Source organism: Argentina silus (assembly GCF_951799395.1).
Source record: "Argentina silus genome assembly, chromosome: 4".
Lineage (NCBI taxonomy): Eukaryota > Metazoa > Chordata > Actinopteri > Argentiniformes > Argentinidae > Argentina > Argentina silus.
Window position 1 is genome coordinate 22,559,514 of NC_139658.1, and position 17,978 is coordinate 22,577,491.

General features: G+C 47.2%; 2 protein-coding genes across 2 annotated transcripts; both read right to left on the reverse strand.

Moving 5' to 3' along the window:
• Window positions 1–1,789: 1,789 nt before the first annotated feature.
• On the reverse strand, window positions 1,790–12,290 carry LOC310803691 (uncharacterized protein). Its single transcript, XM_083668544.1, has 9 exons — window positions 12,143–12,290; window positions 10,773–11,748; window positions 9,678–9,773; window positions 8,986–9,368; window positions 6,961–6,977; window positions 5,382–5,471; window positions 3,940–4,856; window positions 3,391–3,480; window positions 1,790–2,748 (listed from the first exon to the last, which is right to left on the reverse strand). Exons 2-9 carry the CDS (start codon window positions 11,700–11,702, stop codon window positions 2,422–2,424), a joined length of 2,850 nt encoding a protein of 949 aa, XP_083524670.1. The 5' UTR covers window positions 11,703–11,748; window positions 12,143–12,290; the 3' UTR covers window positions 1,790–2,421.
• Window positions 12,291–13,890: 1,600 nt separating this feature from the next.
• Window positions 13,891–17,801, reverse strand: tusc2a (tumor suppressor 2, mitochondrial calcium regulator a). Its single transcript, XM_083669281.1, has 4 exons — window positions 17,650–17,801; window positions 16,820–17,082; window positions 16,401–16,521; window positions 13,891–15,640 (listed from the first exon to the last, which is right to left on the reverse strand). Exons 2-4 carry the CDS (start codon window positions 16,984–16,986, stop codon window positions 15,575–15,577), a joined length of 354 nt encoding a protein of 117 aa, XP_083525407.1. The 5' UTR covers window positions 16,987–17,082; window positions 17,650–17,801; the 3' UTR covers window positions 13,891–15,574.
• Between the last annotated feature and the right edge of the window lie 177 nt (window positions 17,802–17,978).

Here is a 17,978-nt window from a genome sequence, read left to right on the forward strand (position 1 = left end):
GAGAGGTCCACTTGTTTGGGGAGTTAAGCCAGATAAACAGTCGCTGTGGCCTCTCATTAAGGCTTATCTACCCTGGGTCATCTACAGCAGGGGAGGCTGGTGGAGGCAGAAATCGGAGGACAGGCTCATTGTAATGCATGGAACCGAATAAGAGGATACCATTCCTCATTCCGTTCCATGCATTACAACAAGCCCGTCCTCCAATTTCTGCCCCCAGCAGCCTCCACTGCCTATGATAGGGTTTGAACTGGGAGGGGATACACCCATACAATAGCCTGGAGAAGTAGTTTCACATTGATTTAAATGTTTTTTGAGCTACACTGATATGATGTTTCACAGTGAGAGTAATATGGTGTAATCTAAACCCTCACAGGTCCATCACTACAAGCCCAGCGAAAGCTTCAGTATCTGAATTTTCTTGCCACACCTCAAAACGACTCCATATTTCATGAGATTTCAAAACATAGCAGATCGCAAATCCATTTCTCATCTTCCGTTGGACAGGAAGGAAATGTATTATTTTCCGCTCCTGCTGAACGGATAATAGCAAACTGATGAACAGATTGCAAGGCCCAGTTAAAACGTCAATCAACTTGAGAGGCAACCATTTGTCTGACATGATCAACATAGTCAACACAGTAATGGTTGTTATACCATTTTTTGTTTTCCTTCCACTTATCATTATTGTGTATCCACGCAATTTAAAACCATCTTCAGGGGCGCTTAGTGGCGTAGCACACTAATGCCCTTACCACGTAATCGCAAGATTCCTGGTTCGATTCCGACCCTCGACCCGTCTTGCATGTCAACCCTCCTCTCTCTCTCCCATCCTTCCTGTCAATCTCTACTGTCTCTATCCCAATAAAGCAGAAATGCCCTAAAAACATATTTAAAAAAAAAATAAACATCTTCAAACGCAAAGGATATGGTGTCAAAAACCATTTGTAGTTTGCTTCAAGTTCGACAATTCTAGGTGTGGTTCCTCCTCGAGGACAGTACACATACATGGGAACGAAGGGTTGAGTGAAAACAGATGTCTTTTGATATCTCTCTCTTCTCTTCTCTTCTACTTTAAAAAAATATCTCCTATCTGTTCCTCATTTCCTCGCAATCCAGCGAGCTGTGATAAAGGAGGGAAGTAGGAAACGCAGCGCGGCCTTCTGGGAGTCTGGTCCTCTGTTCCGCCCATCTTCCAGGGGAGCTGGGGAAATTACAGAACAACTACACCGCTTTGGAGCGGCAGCCATCAGATAAAGACGCCGCTTGTAGATCTATCAAGGTCATCGGGGTCACGGTATGTTCCTAAGCTCTCTGAGACTCTGGCTTTCAACAACTGTCGACGTAGTCCAGTGGATGAGCACTACTAAACACGTTATGAGCTTTGAAATTGCGACGTAAGAATGTCTGTGTGTATGTATGGTTATTCAGTCGGATCATATCTAGTGTATGGCCACTTGACTCACACTCCTTGGTGACCAGCTTTTATCAAAGATAACACAGGACCTGGTTAATTCTTGTTTTAAAATCGGCTGTTCCGTACTGCCACCTAGTGGCCACTAACCGCAATGACAACTCCAAGCGCCAAGTCACACAGCACCTTGTTCGCTACTGCGTATCATAACAACTGACACTGTTGTAAATGAGAGTGTGTGTCGTTGACCATGTCTGTGGGGATAACACTTATCTTCAATGCAACTCACGGAGCAGACAGACACTGGTCTACTTTTAAAGCTTTAACAGTAGTTAAAACATGTGATGTTTCGGTCAACATGACCTTCACAGGATCGATGCACACCAATTTACTGAGAGCTTTATTTCTGTGAGAATTCACTTACACACAATCACCACAATCTCCCGTAGGTATACCTCACATTAATGCACTCCCTTCCTAAGGGAATACGTATACAACACTTTCTGTAACATTTCAAGTTCAAGAATAACCCAATTCTGACCAACAACCCAATTACAGTGCATGCATCCACATGCTGTAAACAACCATAGGTAAATTTCACCACGTCTCCAGTTAGTGACCTAGCAGAACACAGGGCTCTAATGAAGGGCTTGGTGGCTCCAACCGTGGAGCTCATTCATAGCTGAAATTGGCAACCGGCAGTCAATATGAAGAGGATCTCCTTAATTGGCTGAGGTTATAACTTGTCCCTTTGTACTATGTATGAGAGCGAGAGAGAGAGAGAGAGAGAGAGAGAGAGAGAGAGAGACAGACAGACAGAGCAAGAGAGCACGCAGGAGAGAGAGAAAGAGAGAGAGACAGACAGACAGACAAACAGAGACAGACAGAGTGCAAGAGAGCGCGCGCGCACGAGAGAGAGAGAGAGAGAGAGAGAGAGAAAGAGCGCAGTTCCACATTGAAACCAGAGGTGGCTAATGTAGCTGCTAATGTCCCTTGAAACAAACAGTCTCTCAGCCTGACAGGGGCTTGGAGCAGCGTTTCCCAGTCCAGCCAGGGAAGCACTGGCACTGGAACTTGGACTCCAGGTCCACAGCCTCATGAGGCTTTAGCTGTCCAAGCACTCTGTAGAGCTGCCCACCCTGTGGTCTCTTCTCTGGCACCACTGTCCAGGCCTCCGGGTCCAGGTGGAGGTAGGCCCGGGAGCCTGGGACTTTCCTCTGGCATCGCCCCCGAGAGAAGCACACCGTTCGGCTACACAGAGTGGCTGCGGTGGTCACATTGACCAGGTAACGACCCAGGGTTTCATCCAGGTAGGCCTTCACTGCTTCACAAGACCCCTGGTAAACAGAGTAAATCACAATGAATCATTAGACTCTTAAGACCCCATGAACCTAACCCTGTCTCTTATTCAGGGGGAGTCCCTTTGAGACCAAGGTCTCTTTTTCAAGGGTGCCCTGATTACAAAATATATACACATTTCTATTATTTATACACCTCAAGATTTTAAAAAGGACACAATTTACACAGGCAATAACATTTTTACAGACAACAATCAATAATAACAAGACCACTCCTCCACTGAGGAATCCTTCATCAAGTTCCTAAGATGGCCCAATGACACTAAAACAGCAAGTCTTGGTGTATCCTGCAGGTCATTCCGTGCCTGGTGAGCACAATGACAAAATACAGTTCTACACACGTCGATGATGTGTGTGGATTTGTGCATATGTATGACAGACAATTGGGGGCGCTCAGTGGCGTAGCACACTAATGCGCTTACCACGTAATCGCAAGGTTCCTGGTTCGATTCCGACCCTCGACCTATCTTGCATGTCATCCCTCCTCTCTCTCACCCATCCTTCCTGTCAATCTCTACTGTCTCTATCCCAATAAAGCAGAAATGCCCTAAAAACATATTTAAAAAAAAATGTATGACAGACAATTGATTATCTTGAAATGTATTATAATTTAAAAAGTACCTTAGATTTGGCGTAGATCGCGTCTCCCCACAGCACTACTCCTGCAGATCCTAAAGCAGCGCTCTCCCCGATGGTGTGAACCAGGTCCTCCTGTACAAGAAGCAGACCAAGGCAGACATGGATGTACTGTAGTCATATACAGTGCCCTGTGTATGTAACGGGACAGTGAAGCATTATTTTTTCTTCTTTTGGCTCTGTAGTCCAAAAGTTTGGATTTGAAATCAAACAATTACTGTGAGGTTAAAGTAGAGGTTCTCAGATTTTGTTGGATGGTATCTGTGTCCATACAAATACCATCAAATACAATCTGAGGACCTCTACTTCAACCTAAAAAAGTCAGACTCATACAATTGCACTGATACAGGGACTGCCAGTCTAGCAGTGAACCAGAGAGGGACGCCTACCTGGGAAAGAACCAGAGGGGGACGCCTACCTGGGAAAGAACCAGAGGGGGACGCCAACCTGGGAAAGAACCAGAGGGGGACGCCTACCTGGGAGAGAACCAGAGGGGGACGCCTACCTGGGAGAGAACCAGAGGGGGACGCCTACCTGGGAGAGAAACTCCAGTGAGTACGTGTAGACGATGCGAGCGTAGGGAAGCACGGGGGGGGGCACGGGGGTCGCCTGCGCCCCCACCCTCATGGCCTCCAACACCCGGTGACGTGTGTAGAGGAGGATCTCTTTGCCGAGCCCTCTCATCTTCAAGTCCAGGTAGATATCTGGGTAGAGGGCGGAGGAGACGTTCCACAGCCAGAACAGGGCGTCGTTCCTCTTTATCTCTGTGGGGGGACATTTCCCTGTGTAGTTCGCTGTTGTGTTTTTGTAGTAGTTATAGCAGCTGGGGAACCCATAAAAGCCCCACAAACCCTTAGGCCTATCCCTCTCCCCCAGCTTGAGGGTGCCCTCCATGAACGCCCGGCTTGCCTCCTCAAACTCCTTGCGGGCAACCACCTCCACCTGAACGGGGCTCCAGTCCGGGTGCCTGGCCTTCACCAGTGCCCTGGAACCCTCCCAGTACACCTGCTTGCTTTCCCAGTTGCGCTCCCACATCGGTCTCCAGTCCTCCCAGTCCACCACAGCCAGCCCCTGGAATTCCCTGTCTGGGATGTAGGCTCGGATGTTGTCAGCGGCAGCCCTGAGGTGCTCGCCCAGGCTGGAGTTCTGTGGTACCCCGCCGTGCACAGCTTCCCCTTGGGAGTACCACGGGTAGAGGCCCAGCCGGTCCTTGTAGAAGATGGTGATGTTGTCACCCATGAAACTTTGGTTCTGGTTCTGGACTATGTTGAACACTCCCAGGTCCAGGTCCACCCCGTAGCGAGACTTGCAGAGGGCTGTGGGGGCGTTCCACGCGGTGAGGAAGGGCACCTGGGATAGGGAGGGAGGGGGTCGTCCATACTGCATGCCAAGAACATGGCCTACCACCCCATTCAAGCACAGGAGCACCACGGGGTAAATTAATGGCATACCTGCAGACACAGAGAAAATACAATTCTATGTAATACTCCTACAGTATGTCAGATTTGAGTTGAAGGTTAATTCAGGGGACGCTGGTGGAGGTAGAAATCGGAGACCAGGCTCATTGTAATGCATTGAATGGAATAAGTAATGGTATCAATCACAAGTGTTTGATATGATTCCTCATTCTATTCTATGCATTACAATGAGCCCATCCTCCAATTTCTACCTCCACCAGCCTCCCCTGATGTGCACATAGTCAAAGTTCTGAGTAAGTGACACACCTCATTCAAAAGAGTAGGCTTCATAAAAAGAAATTGGAGGGACTCCTACACGTAAAATGCAGTGCAGAGAATTATTGCCCATAATAACGTTAGTAGTGCTTATTGGACCAATCCGAAGTTTGACAGTTATGCTCCTCGTTGTAGTTGTGTAACGTAAACATTGCGAAATGTTGACTGTCTCTTCCCAAAAGAATAGAGAGGTCATGTCAGGAGAATAATGTGATAATAACGGCTTGTAACTCGTCTACTTACCCATGTCAGCAAGTGGAGTACATGCAGTCGGGACTGGCTGGGCAGTCAACTGACCATGGAGGGAAATGATTGCCGTCCCGTGACCCTGTTCTCAGATCCCGAAAAAGAGGAAGAACTGAGAAGGAAAAAGAGAAGACAAGTAGCAAGACAATTTCTAGAGTCTCAGACCACCAATCAGAGAGAACTAGGCGGTACATTCGCTTTTTACCGTGGTGATTTGTTAAAGACACAGTGGACTGATCCCCTGCACGGTTGAATCAGCGAGCGGAAAAGATACAGTTATAGATTTGTACAGTAACAGATTTGTTTCGTTTTGAATCACCATGCAAATGAGATCGCTAGACGTAGCCATGCCTGTCCACTTTTGGTTATTATTGAACTTAATCTGGATTACTTTTCACTGCATTATGAGAGTGTATATAAAATACTATAGTGTACAATAGTGTAAGCCTACTGTATGGTGAGGTAGGCCTGCTGTATGAATGGTCTAAAAAACGTTTGCCTTTGCCACCCGACAATTACGAAAGAGGAAAGCAGTTAAAGTTGGCCTACATTGCTGTAGCCTATTAAAGAGTCCCCCCCCCCCCCCAAGTCTCACTTAAATAAAGGCCTAGGTAGAGAAGCAGGGCCATATTGACTTTGGTGTATTGACTTTTGCTTTGTTTGACATATTCTGCTTCAACAATGTAGTTAACTTTTGATAACAGAACAGTCTCTTTGTCTGTGAGTGTGAAGTCATATGCAGGTGTCTAGCATGAATCAGAGAATAGTTGTACTCCTTAATGTTATCTCGTGGGACCCAGAGAGTTTGGGGTCTACAGGTCACAGGGCACAAGGCAAGATAAGATTAGCAGAAGTAGTTAATTATTTGGCCAAGGTCTCACATCTGCAGGCGTCTTCATACCCTGCAAGAAATTGATGTGAACAGCTCATTGTTGATTTGAAACCTAGAACCTGTTACAGTGTTCTAATACGATAGGCTGACTTGGATTCCTCCCATAAGAAAAGACCAATCAGTGCAACACTAAGTCTGACGTAGAACCAGGTACAACTGTGAATGCACAGGAGAATTATACTTTGAGAAATGGCTCATCCAGAACTTTCCCCCAGGTGCCTGTCTTTTTTAATATATATATATATATATATATATGTGTGTGTGTGTGTGTGTGTGTGTGTTTAGGGCATTTCTGCTTTATTGGGATAGAGACAGTAGAGATTGACAGGAAGGATGGGAGAGAGGAGGGATGACATGCAAGATAGGTCGAGGGTCGGAATCGAACCAGGAACCTTGCGATTACGTGGTAAGCACATTAGTGTGCTACGCCACTAAGCGCCCCCCCAGGTGCCTGTCTTGTCAAGGAAAACATCATCTTGTACTCATCTTGATCCACCTTCTGATCCCCTGTCATTGATCACTTCAGGTCCTTCACTGTCATTCTGTTTGAATCTGCACCAATTTGGAAGTAAAAGCTCGACATAGAGCCATTTCCCTTCTTTCCTTCCATGTTGTCACAATGCCCCTGCCCTGGAAACTGGAAAATGTAAGGCTTGCTGCAGACTTGAAAGAGTCCAAAATAACTCCTGGCTTGCAGTACCCTACAATTATAGGGGGGCATAGGGGGAGTCGCTAAAGTTGTGGCAGGCCTAAAAAGTGTCCCTGATCAACCAGCTGCGCTCATGACAGACTTCTCTAGATTTCGGTCCTTTCTTTGACTGCATTTTCAAATTGGACACAGGCACTCAATAACACTCAGTTTAGCATTGAATTTACCATAAATGTACAGTACCAGTCAAAAGTTTGGACACAAACTTGCCAAGAGTGTGCAAAGCTGTCATCAAAGCAAAAGGTGGCTACTTTGAAGAATCTAAAATATAAAACATATTCTGGTTTGTTTAACACTTTTTTGCTTTACTACATAATTCCATATGTGTTCCTTCATAGTTTTGATGTCTTCAATATTAATCTACAATGTAGATTAGAAGGTGTGTCCACACTTTTGACTGGTACTGTACATCATCATTTACATACAATGATGACCGTGAGCTGCATTAGTACACATGGGACTTGTAGGCTATTGCCAATGAGCATGGATGCCTTCGGGCATCATTCCAACTAAAAAACTACAAACATAAATGCATCGTTGCTGTCACAAAGTTGACTCACGAGAAGGCACAACTGTTTATTTTCTTGTAAACTACTTATGTCACAATAGAGCTAGGACATGGTGAAAGCATCTTAGCAGTTGGCACATGGATGTCAGTTACTACATGAATGTCAGTTAGCACATGGATGTCAGTTACTACATGAATGTCAGTTACTACATGAATGTCAGTTAGCACATGAATGTCAGTTAGCACATTAATGTCAGTTAGCACATTAATGTCAGTTAGCACATGAATGTCAGTTAGCACATGAATGTCAGTTAGCACATGAATGTCAGTTAGCACATTAATGTCAGTTAGCACATGGATGTCAGTTAGCACATGGATGTCAGTTAGCACATTAATGTCAGTTAGCTCATGAATGTCAGTTAGCACATGAATGTCAGTTAGCTCATGAATGTCAGTTAGCACATGAATGTCAGTTAGCACATGAATGTCAGTCTGTAGGGGCAACAATTTGCCAAGTATAAATACAAAAACGAAAAGTCCATAATTGGAGTGCTGCAAGATAACCAGTCAATCAGTTAAACATATTAACTGTAGAAAATGTACATGAGGGAGAGCTGTGCAGGGGGGTCGACAGTGTCAAAAATCAAGTGGTAGTTTTGATATACTGCAGAACAGCTGTGATTAATGGGGAGTGAAGGACACAATGAAACAGATGCACTGTTCTTGAGAGAATACAGTAGTCTTGCTTTGGCCAGGAAATAACAGGCAAAAAAATAAAAACACAACTAAATACATTCATATAAATACAAATATTTACCATACTAGAAAAAAACTACTACTATTTTGTGCTATTCCAAGAATCAAGTGCACCTGCCCCATTTGAACGCACACACACACCATCACACAAGCACTTCGGAAGCACAGTTGTACGCGCACACATAAACATATCACCCATGCGTGTCCAAAAAGATTAGATTTTTTTCGTGTCATGGGAAAATGACACCTTGAGAAAGAAGGAGAGCGATAGTGGGATGGAGGAGAACAAGAGAGCAATGTAAACAAAGTTATTTCCAGCAAGCCCTCCGATGTGAAAACACAATAAACAACCATAACTCTGCTTTGTTGCACAGTTTCTCCCAAAGTCTCACTTGTTTTCATAGATTCACCAACTGTATAGCAATCTGGGGCACAGTAAATACAATGGCGCCCTACCGACAGGTGTATGCTTGTCCATGTGTGAGTATGTGAAGATCAGGGGGAGGCTGGTGGAGGTAGAAATCAGAGGACGGTCTCATTATAATCATATCAAATAAATGGAACAGAATGAGTAACAGTATCTGGCAGAAACACCGTCAGACCCACCCCATTCCATTCCATGCATTACAATGAGCCAATCTTCCGATGTCCGCCCCCGCCAGCCTCCCCTGGGGTAGGCGTCATGGAAAACGCTCAAGAATCTGATTGCAGCCAGCTCTGGGTGTGTCTACGTCACCAGAGAAGGAGAGTGGCAAGCAGCAGGAGAAGACAGAGCCCCCAAGTTCCCACGGCCCGAGGCGCTAGCCCCCGCTGATATAGGGGGTCTCTCTGGACACACCCCTCGCCCTCGTAACCCCTGAAGCACTGGCACTGGAACTCCGCCTCAAAGTCCTTCCTCTCCGTGTCCCCGAGCTGACCGGTGACCTTCAACCTGCCGGCCTGGCTGGTGATGCTGTGGGTGAGGGGGCTGAGGTGCAGGTACGTGTCCGTGTCGGGGTGTCTGCGGAGGCAACGCCCCTGGGAGCCGCACAGCGTCTGGCTGCAGAGCTCCGCGGCTGTGGTGACGTTGAGCAGGTACCGGCCCAGCGGACCTCGCAGGTACTGGTTCAGGCTGGAGCAGACGGCCTAAAGAGAGACATGGACAGAGAACGTTAGGAACAGAAACGCTGGCATGAAACCCAAAATTAAATAAAAACCCCCATCAGATAGGATTGTTTGTTAGGATTGGTGTGTTCAAGCTAGATGTCAGCTGATGATCAAGTGGTCGACTATGGCGTCGAGCGGTTGGCTGTGACTCTGACTTTGATACTGTGACATGCAGAGAGGTCATGTGAGGTGGTCATTGAGCGATGCAGTGCATTGTGGTTTAGTGTGGTCTATTTAAAGGTTCAGTGATTGCGTGTGTTGGCATCATGGTGGCGCGTGGACACTTGCTTTGCTGCTGGCGTACGTGGAGTCTCCCCAGAGGATGATGCCTGCCGCCCCCAGTGCCACACTCTCTCCGATGGTGGAGACCAGGTCCGTCTGCAGGCAGGGGACACCATTTACACATGACCATGGAATGCACAGCACACAGAGCACAGTCAGCATCCGTGTGTGTGTGTGTGTGTGTGTGTGTGTGTGTGAGAGAGAGAGACAGAAACAGAGAGAGAGACAGAGAGAGACAGAAACAGAGAGACAGAGACAGAAACAGAGACAGAGAGAGGGAGGGAGAGAGAGAGAGAGAGAGGGAGGGGGAGAGGGAGAGAGAGAGAGGGAGGGAGGGAGGGAGAGAGACAGAGAGAGAGAGGGAGAGAGAGAGAGAGACAGAGAGAGAGAGGGAGGGAGAGAGAGAGAGAGAGAGGGAGAGAGACAGAGAGAGAGAGGGAGAGAGACAGAGGGAGAGAGACAGAGAGAGAGAGGGAGAGAGAGAGAGGGAGAGGGAGAGGGAGGGAGGGAGGGAGAGAGAGGGAGGGAGGGAGGTCATAGCCTTTGTAAGTGACCAGCTCTTATCTGTTTATGCCTCCGTAAGGAAGTGCTCTATAGGGTGTTAGCGAGTCGTTTTGTGAAACTTGACCAACACCCATCCTGCACGCACGCACGCACACACACACACACACACACACGCACGCACGCACGCACGCACGCACGCACGCACGCACGCACGCACGCACGCACGCACGCACGCACGCACGCACGCACGCACGCGCACGCACGCACACACACACGTATTGGGGTGTCTGCTAATGGAGCAGGAAAGGGCTGCAGCTACAGATAAAGGTGTAGGGTTCTAGAAAGGGAGATCTGTGTGTCAGGGTCAGCGCTATACTTCATTTAGACTAGATTTTGACAACCTTTTCCCTGTGTGTGTGTGTGTGTGTGTGTGTGTACGACACAATCTCAGTACGGATCTTTCCTAAAATACATACATCACATACAATACACAATGTAAAGGAAAAGGTCAAGGGAAAGGTCAAGGGTCATTCCTCCTGATCGGCATTACATGGCCGGCATCCGTGTGTGCAGCATGCCACGCCCCCTCACCTCTGTCAGCAGGTCCAGCCCGTTAGTGTAGGTGGGCCGGGCGTACACGAAGACCGGCCGAGCCAGCCCGTCGCCCGACGACGCCAGCCTCATCCCCTCTTTCACCCGGTTCCGGACGAACTGGCGCCCGGAGGCTGAGGACCGCAGCAGAGTGACCATGTAGACGGAGGGGAAGAGGGCCGTGCTCTCGGTCCAAAGCCACTTGAGCTGCTCGTTCCGGGCCACCTCCACGTCGGGGCAGCGGCCCGTGTAGTTCTCCAGCGTGTTCCTGTAGTCGTGGTTGTAACAGTCGGGGAACAGGTAGAACCCCCACAGCTGGTTGGGCCGCAGGCTCTTGGCGAGCCGCAGGGTCTCCAGCATGAACTTCCGGGCCGACATCTCAAACTCCTGCTGGGCCACTTTCCCCACACGCTCCGGGGGCCAGGTGGGGTTCTTCTGGGCCACCAGCTGGCGCGAGCGTCTGCGGTACACGTCCTTGACGTCCCAGTTGCGGATCCACAGTGGGCGCCAGTCCTCCCAGTCGATTACCGCCAGCCCCTTGGCCCCGGGTTCCCGGATGTACTTCTGCATGCCCTCGGGCATCTTCTCCAGGTGCTGGGTGAGGCTGGCGGCCTGAGGGAGCCCGCCGTTCACCGCGGTACCGTCAGGCTCAAATGAGGGGTATAAGCCCATGCGGTCCTTGTAGAAGATGGTGAGGTCCTGTTTGACAAAGCCCTCGTTGGGTGAGGCCTTGATCTGGAACTGCTCGAGGTCAAATTGAATAGAATGACGTGGATAGCAGTCTTCCGTCGGGGCATTCCAGGCCAGGAGCAGGGGCTTTTGGGGATAGAGTGGCCATCTTGTCGGCTTCAGGCCCTGTGCACAGAAGCAGTCCCACAGAAGGGTAACCAGCAGCAACGCTCTCCACTCAAGCTGAGTCCAGAGCAACATGACTTTTGTGGTGAATTCACAGAAAGGGCTGTCACTCTCTGCTCTCCTGTTACGAGTTCAAAAGGTTGAAAAAGTCAAGTAGTAAAGTAGTAAAGTGAGTGACTTGATATTTTGATATCTAATTGCCAATTTGACACTATGAATAGCTATAAATGACACCTGAATACCAATTAACGCAATGCCACAACACAAGTTCAACACATGCAGTAGGCTTATGAACGTATGTAATAAAATGGACAGTTATTTGGATCAGTTGAACTTTCTGTCATTAGTTTAGGGAACTTTACTGTAAACATATATACAGTAGCCTATGCTGAATGACACATGCTGTCGATAAACACGTTACCTTTACATTTTTGCTTAGAGTAGAGTGCTACCCATTTTCTACTCCGTGTTTATCAGTGAACTACTGAACAGGAAAATCCAAAACGTTACAGTACCTTGCTCCGCAGAGTGAGAAACCATTCCCAAAATTCCAGGACGTTTGTCTTTCCCTTAAAATAAGTTGGAAAAGGGTAAATTAAACAAACCGGTCCAAGCAACTAGAGCTTTGAATAATCTGCCGCAATATGTATGAACATAAAAGGCAGTTCGTTTGTCATTTGTGTAGTTCGTCCATTTCGTCCCAACTTCAGTTCAAGTATTCACCGTACCCCCCGTACTGCTGTTGTCAGTTGCGCTCACTCGCCTATCCCGAGTGCGAAGCCACTTCAGAATGTTCCATTCAGAGCGAAAAGGGGGGAGTGGCGAAATACACGGTTCAATTAAAATATTTGGAGGCGTGTCAATTGGTTATCTTAGTATAGTACTACACCAAAACACTTCGGTAAATCTTAGGCAATTGTGTTAAACTGATTTGCCCTCTTGTTGATAATAATAAGTAAAGCAACTGAATAGCCTGTGTCCCATTCAAACACTTGACATGCGTCAGTCCATAAAGTTTGCTACTAGTCATAAAAATAGATACATTGTTGCAGTATCATTGCCCAAGCCCAGGGCTCCAAATAGTAGTAGTGCTTTACTTTTCTTGACACAGTGCCTGTGTCCTGCACAGATGTATAACAATATATCAACACATTGCACAATATCACATTGGAAACCCCTGTCCCTTTCTCTACCCCCAAGACTCCATTGGTACTTACAGCACACAAGGCATGGTCAAACTAAACTACACTCTGCCTTAACTGCCTGCCATACAAAAATGTCATCACAATACTTAGACCTATTTTGATCTCTATTTCAACTGTCGTTAGAACGATAGATCAAAAGGGCTATTAGACTGTAAACATACTCCGGACACAGGGCACAGGCATCTGGCCTGCAGATGTCACTGCTTGGGGCACCGCATGTGATGACGGCCATTGGCAATGGCTCAATGAACCAACCAAGTACCACATGCTGTCATTTTGCCAAATGCTGTGGATAAATGCAGAGCAGGCAGAGTTACAGGGCTTTGAAACGAGGAGATGGGGGGATGAGGCTAGGGAGGAAGAAAGGATGCTTGCGTGTGACACGTGGGATTCGAGAGCACATGATTGGGAAAAAAGAGACCTCCTTTTCCTGTGTTGAAGGTTCCGCTATTTGTTCCCTGCGGTCTGCTGACTCACCTGCTGCTGACGTCATCAGACTTTTGTGTGTGTGTGTGTGTGTGTGTGTGTGTGTGTGTTTGTGCGTGTGTGTGTGTGTGTGTGTGTGTGTGTGTGTGTGTGTGTGTGTGCGTGCGTGAGAGAGAAAGAGAGGGAAGAGAGGGGATGTGCAGTTTCCTTCTACCTTCCGTTTCCCTTTGACCCCTGACCCTTGAACGTTACATCATCAGCTCTCAGGCGTCGCCAGGAAGAGAAAACAATGTGACAGGAACTGGAAACACACGCCCAGTCACCTCCATCATGCACACACACTACTTCAGGAATCAGGACCATACAACATTGGACACACACACACACACACACACACACACACACACACACACACAGACACACTGTATTCTGTAACTTGACTGATGTGGTCATGTGGTGAACAGTCATGGATAGCAACATGAACAACGTGTATAGATAACCTAAACATAATCATTACTCATAATCAACACACACAGACGCAGGCTTTGTAAAGTCATATCATGAGTCAAACAACACACAGACACAGGCTTTGTAGAAAATGTACATATTTATTTACACTATCCAGAGAGCATGCATACATATGCACTCACACACACACACACACACACACACACACACACACTCACACACACACACACACACACACACACACACACACACACACACACACACACACTTATTTCACTTTGATATGTACATAGTTTACAGTTCACTAACCCTCCCTGTCTGTCAAGTACAGTGTAGTTTCATACATGTCTTAGTCCATCAGCACTGACGGCACTGCTTTAATGTGTTAATGGTCCTTGTATGAGGCCTTTTCCCCTTCAGAGTAACCTCATTGCCAGGGGGAAGTGTGCTGAACATCAAAGCACAATGGAGAGGAAATACATCAAAGTGAATGACCTCTGACCTCCGAACACACCCAACCACATTCCACACAATTACAGGGGCCAGAGAGATGCTTGCCATGCCCTGGTCTGCCACATGCTATTTAATGGCAGTAACATGACATTTAAACTGACCATATGGTCAATGGCACTGATCTATATGTACATATATATATAGGTATATAGATCATTGGCCATAATTTACTACACAGATAGATTACACATTTCCATTACAGGGGCATTTTACATGTCATATGCAAAGAAATTCTTTAGTAATAAAGTACGTGTTCATGGACAACTACATTTTTCATCAGTTGTTGAATAACTAGGCTAAGTCATTACATATGACAAAAGAAACTGATATGAAGAATTATCGGAAAAAAAAAAAAAACGGATTCAAACCTATGAATGACTCACAGCTAACATAGACGCAATAGAATGCTGCCACCTGTTGCTCAAACAGATGTACAGCAGCGAGATAAGTGTGATTCAAACTACTGCTTATTATAACGTATACGTTCCTATCACAATGATCTACTGTCACTCAAAACCAACACATTAAGTTTCAGTTACTTGGTATTGTAAACTGATCTGCTACAGAAATTCTGGCTTCTTGGGGTGTGCATCCATGCCGCTCCAATCTCGATCCTAAACCCATGACCGCGTTGCTATGGGAAACACAGCTCTTCATAAAGATCAAGTGTAGGGGTCTTTCCGGTGTCTGAATGTGCCCTGATCTGATTTGTCATTGTGAGTCATAATGTGGGCTGGGGAATGAAGGGGGATAGGCTCAAGACGCTCTTTTTTGTTTTTTTTAGCCTGGTTTACCATTTATTCAAGTATTTCCAACTCAGACAACTCTAGTTACTGTATTTACATGAAAAGGTCACTAGTGCAGGTCTGGGCTCCCTTCATCGAGGCAGACGTAGATATGATAGTACAACAAGAACATTGTCAACATACTGAATACAGGGTGGTAGTTCATAAACCTTATTATTTGGAGTGCTCTCTTTCTCTCTCTCTCTTACACGCACACACACACACACACGCACGCACACACACACACACACACACACACACACACACCTCTACAAATGTCACAAAAGGCAGAACTGTAACTTCTATGTTCTATCTTTCACCAAAACATCTATTCCACCTCTTCTCGTCCTCTCCGCGGCATAAGCTGCGGTCTTCCGTCCACAGCTTCAGTGTGTAGTCAGACCCCCTCCCCATCGCCTCAAGAGGACAACAAGCATTGGGGATGGAGCTTAGGGTGACTGTGGGGCTTGCTTGGCTGGGGGAGGGAGTGTCGAGTGGGGCAGACTCTGACTGAAAGGTGCCTTCCACATTTAGACCGGTCCCGTTTTATTCACATCTCACAGAGGATGACAGGGAAGTCTACGTGGATCCGGGGGTAGTCGAGCCTCACAACTCCCTGCAAACAGAGACAACAGCCACATTAAAACCAAACAACACCAAATCAAATCAGAGTTCATGCACACAGGGCACAGCTGTAAAGGTACAATGAAATGCTTATTACGAGCTACCTATACTATCCATATACTATCAAGTAATAACAGTCGAACAATAAGTGCAGTGAGATAAATAGTGCAAAAAAGCTATATATAGCAGCAATGATATAAGTGGGTGTGACTGTGTGTGTGTGTGTGTGTGTGTGTGTGTGTGTGTGTGCGTGCAAACAGTCTCTATTGCAGGCCAGCAGAAGGTAGTGCTGGTGGGTAGCTGACTCATCATACCACACTGAGGGGTAGCTGGAAACGTACTGAACAAAACATCACTCTGTCTGGGACTTGAAGGGTTAACCCAGCTCACCTGAGGTAGGTCTGGGGCCCAGCTCACCTGAGGTAGGTCTGGGGCCCAGCACACCTGAGGTATGTCTGGGGCCCAGCTCACCTGAGGTAGGTCTGGGGCCCAGCACACCTGAGGTATGTCTGGGGCCCAGCTCACCTGATGTATGAGGTACTTGAAGGGTTTACCCAGCTCACCTGAGGTAGGTCTGGGACCCAGCTCACCTGAGGTATGTCTGGGACCCAGCTCACCTGAGGTAGGTCTGGGACCCAGCTCACCTGAGGTAGGTCTGGGACCCAGCTCACCTGAGGTATGTCTGGGACCCAGCTCACCTGAGGTAGGTCTGGGGCCCAGCTCACCTGAGGTAGGTCTGGGGCCCAGCTCACCTGAGGTATGAGGTTCTTCTGAATCCTCTTCAGTTTAGACCTCTTCCGCCCATTTTTTGTCACCACAGTCTCTTCATAGAACTCATGGGCCAGGTCCCCGTCCTCGTCATAGTAGAGGGAACTGTCATCACAAAACAAGAGGTTGGTTTCTGAGGATAAGACTTAATGTATATAGAGCAGTGGAGGCTGGTGGAGGTAGAGATTGGAGGACGGGCTCATTGGAATGCATGGAACGGAGGGAGGAATGGTATCAAACACATTCCTGATTCCGTTCCATGCATTACAATGAGCCCCAATCCTCTGATCTCTAACTCCACCACCCTGGTAAAGAGAGGAGTTTATACTGGAGTACAGCTAATTAAAATGGGAAATGTAGTTGTTGGCCTTTATCTAAGGCCACTGGTCCTGGAGACATTTACCTCCTCCTCGTGAAAACAAACGGGGTGGCGTTTTTGGAACTTTTGAGCCGGGCTACGGACTGCTCATTCCCCTCGCTGGCTGAATCCCCTCCCGGTCCTGAATCCCCTCCCGCTCCTGAACCTGCGAAAGGCCAAACACCTTTGGCCTTTGATCCGCTGCCTCCCATCTTTACAGATGTGACATTATCCCTTATGGCAGAAAACCCCTTAGGCAATGAGTTTGTGAGCTGGCCAGCCAGGCAATTGTTTACATGGGTTTGAACCTGGAAAAACAAGAGAATACAGTAAGAATGCAGACGTTGTTTCACTTTTGAAGGAATTGTGGATCTTACTTCACAACAAGATACTGGCTCAATGCACAGTACAGCAGACTGTGCCAAGTGATGCTGTTATAGGAATCGAGTGCAATGTTCCAGAGAACAGTGTTACTTGGTTTGTTCACACAAGCTAAACGGGTTGGCCACCTACTACCATGACCATAGTTAGCTAACCAGCAGTAGATGAGCTAGGTAGATACTGTACTTGTAAAGCTAGCTTAGCCAGCCTATTTGGGTCAGACACCAAAGGGTACAGCTTTCCTTTTATCCTAACAAGCCAGACAGCTAACCGTCAGCTAACACACTACTACACTGGCCATACATAACATTGCTATCGGCTAACACGGCTAATCTCATCTAACAAACCATTGTCCACCTGCTCGCTTTATTAGCGTTGCCTGCTGTCTTTAGGATCAGGGAGGCTAGCTTGTAAACAAGTAGCCAGCTAGCTCCGATGGCTACGGTAGCTAGCTGGCTAACCCAGCGGTCGTGTATTCATGTGACAGCACGTACTGTGTCGTTGTCATCGTTGCTTAGGTTACGTGGATACTGTCCTCGGGGTTGAAGCTCATGTGGATTCTTCCTTTGCGGTCTATAATGCTGATAATAGTATATTTATGTTATTATATTTATAGCTAGCTGTAGCTAGCCCTGCAAGCACAGCTGGCGTCTTGATCCAATCGTGGCGACGATGTTGCTGGTCACCTGACCTTGCCAGCGACAAAACAGCCCAGTGAACATAATACAGTCATCGGACCACACTGGATCAGATAACACCACCTCTCTTATACCACCTCCGGTTATTTATTGCATATCGATTATAATATAATGTAATATAACCA

Excerpts from the sequence above, each read along its gene's own strand:
- LOC310803691 (XM_083668544.1), bottom strand. The coding sequence starts at position 11,702 with ATGTTGCTCTGGACTCAGCTTGAGTGGAGAGCGTTGCTGCTGGTTACC. Across the intron at positions 9,369-9,677 it reads ACGCCAGCAGCAAAGCAAGT|TGCTCCAGCCTGAACCAGTA; the intron begins GTCCACGCGCCA and ends CTTTAGGCCGTC. Across the intron at positions 2,749-3,390 it reads CGATCTACGCCAAATCTAAG|GGGTCTTGTGAAGCAGTGAA; the intron begins GTACTTTTTAAA and ends TCTGTTTACCAG.
- tusc2a (XM_083669281.1), bottom strand. The coding sequence starts at position 16,986 with ATGGGAGGCAGCGGATCAAAGGCCAAAGGTGTTTGGCCTTTCGCAGGT. Across the intron at positions 16,522-16,819 it reads TTTGTTTTCACGAGGAGGAG|TTCCCTCTACTATGACGAGG; the intron begins GTAAATGTCTCC and ends TTGTGATGACAG. Across the intron at positions 15,641-16,400 it reads AGAAGAACCTCATACCTCAG|GGAGTTGTGAGGCTCGACTA; the intron begins GTGAGCTGGGCC and ends CTCTGTTTGCAG.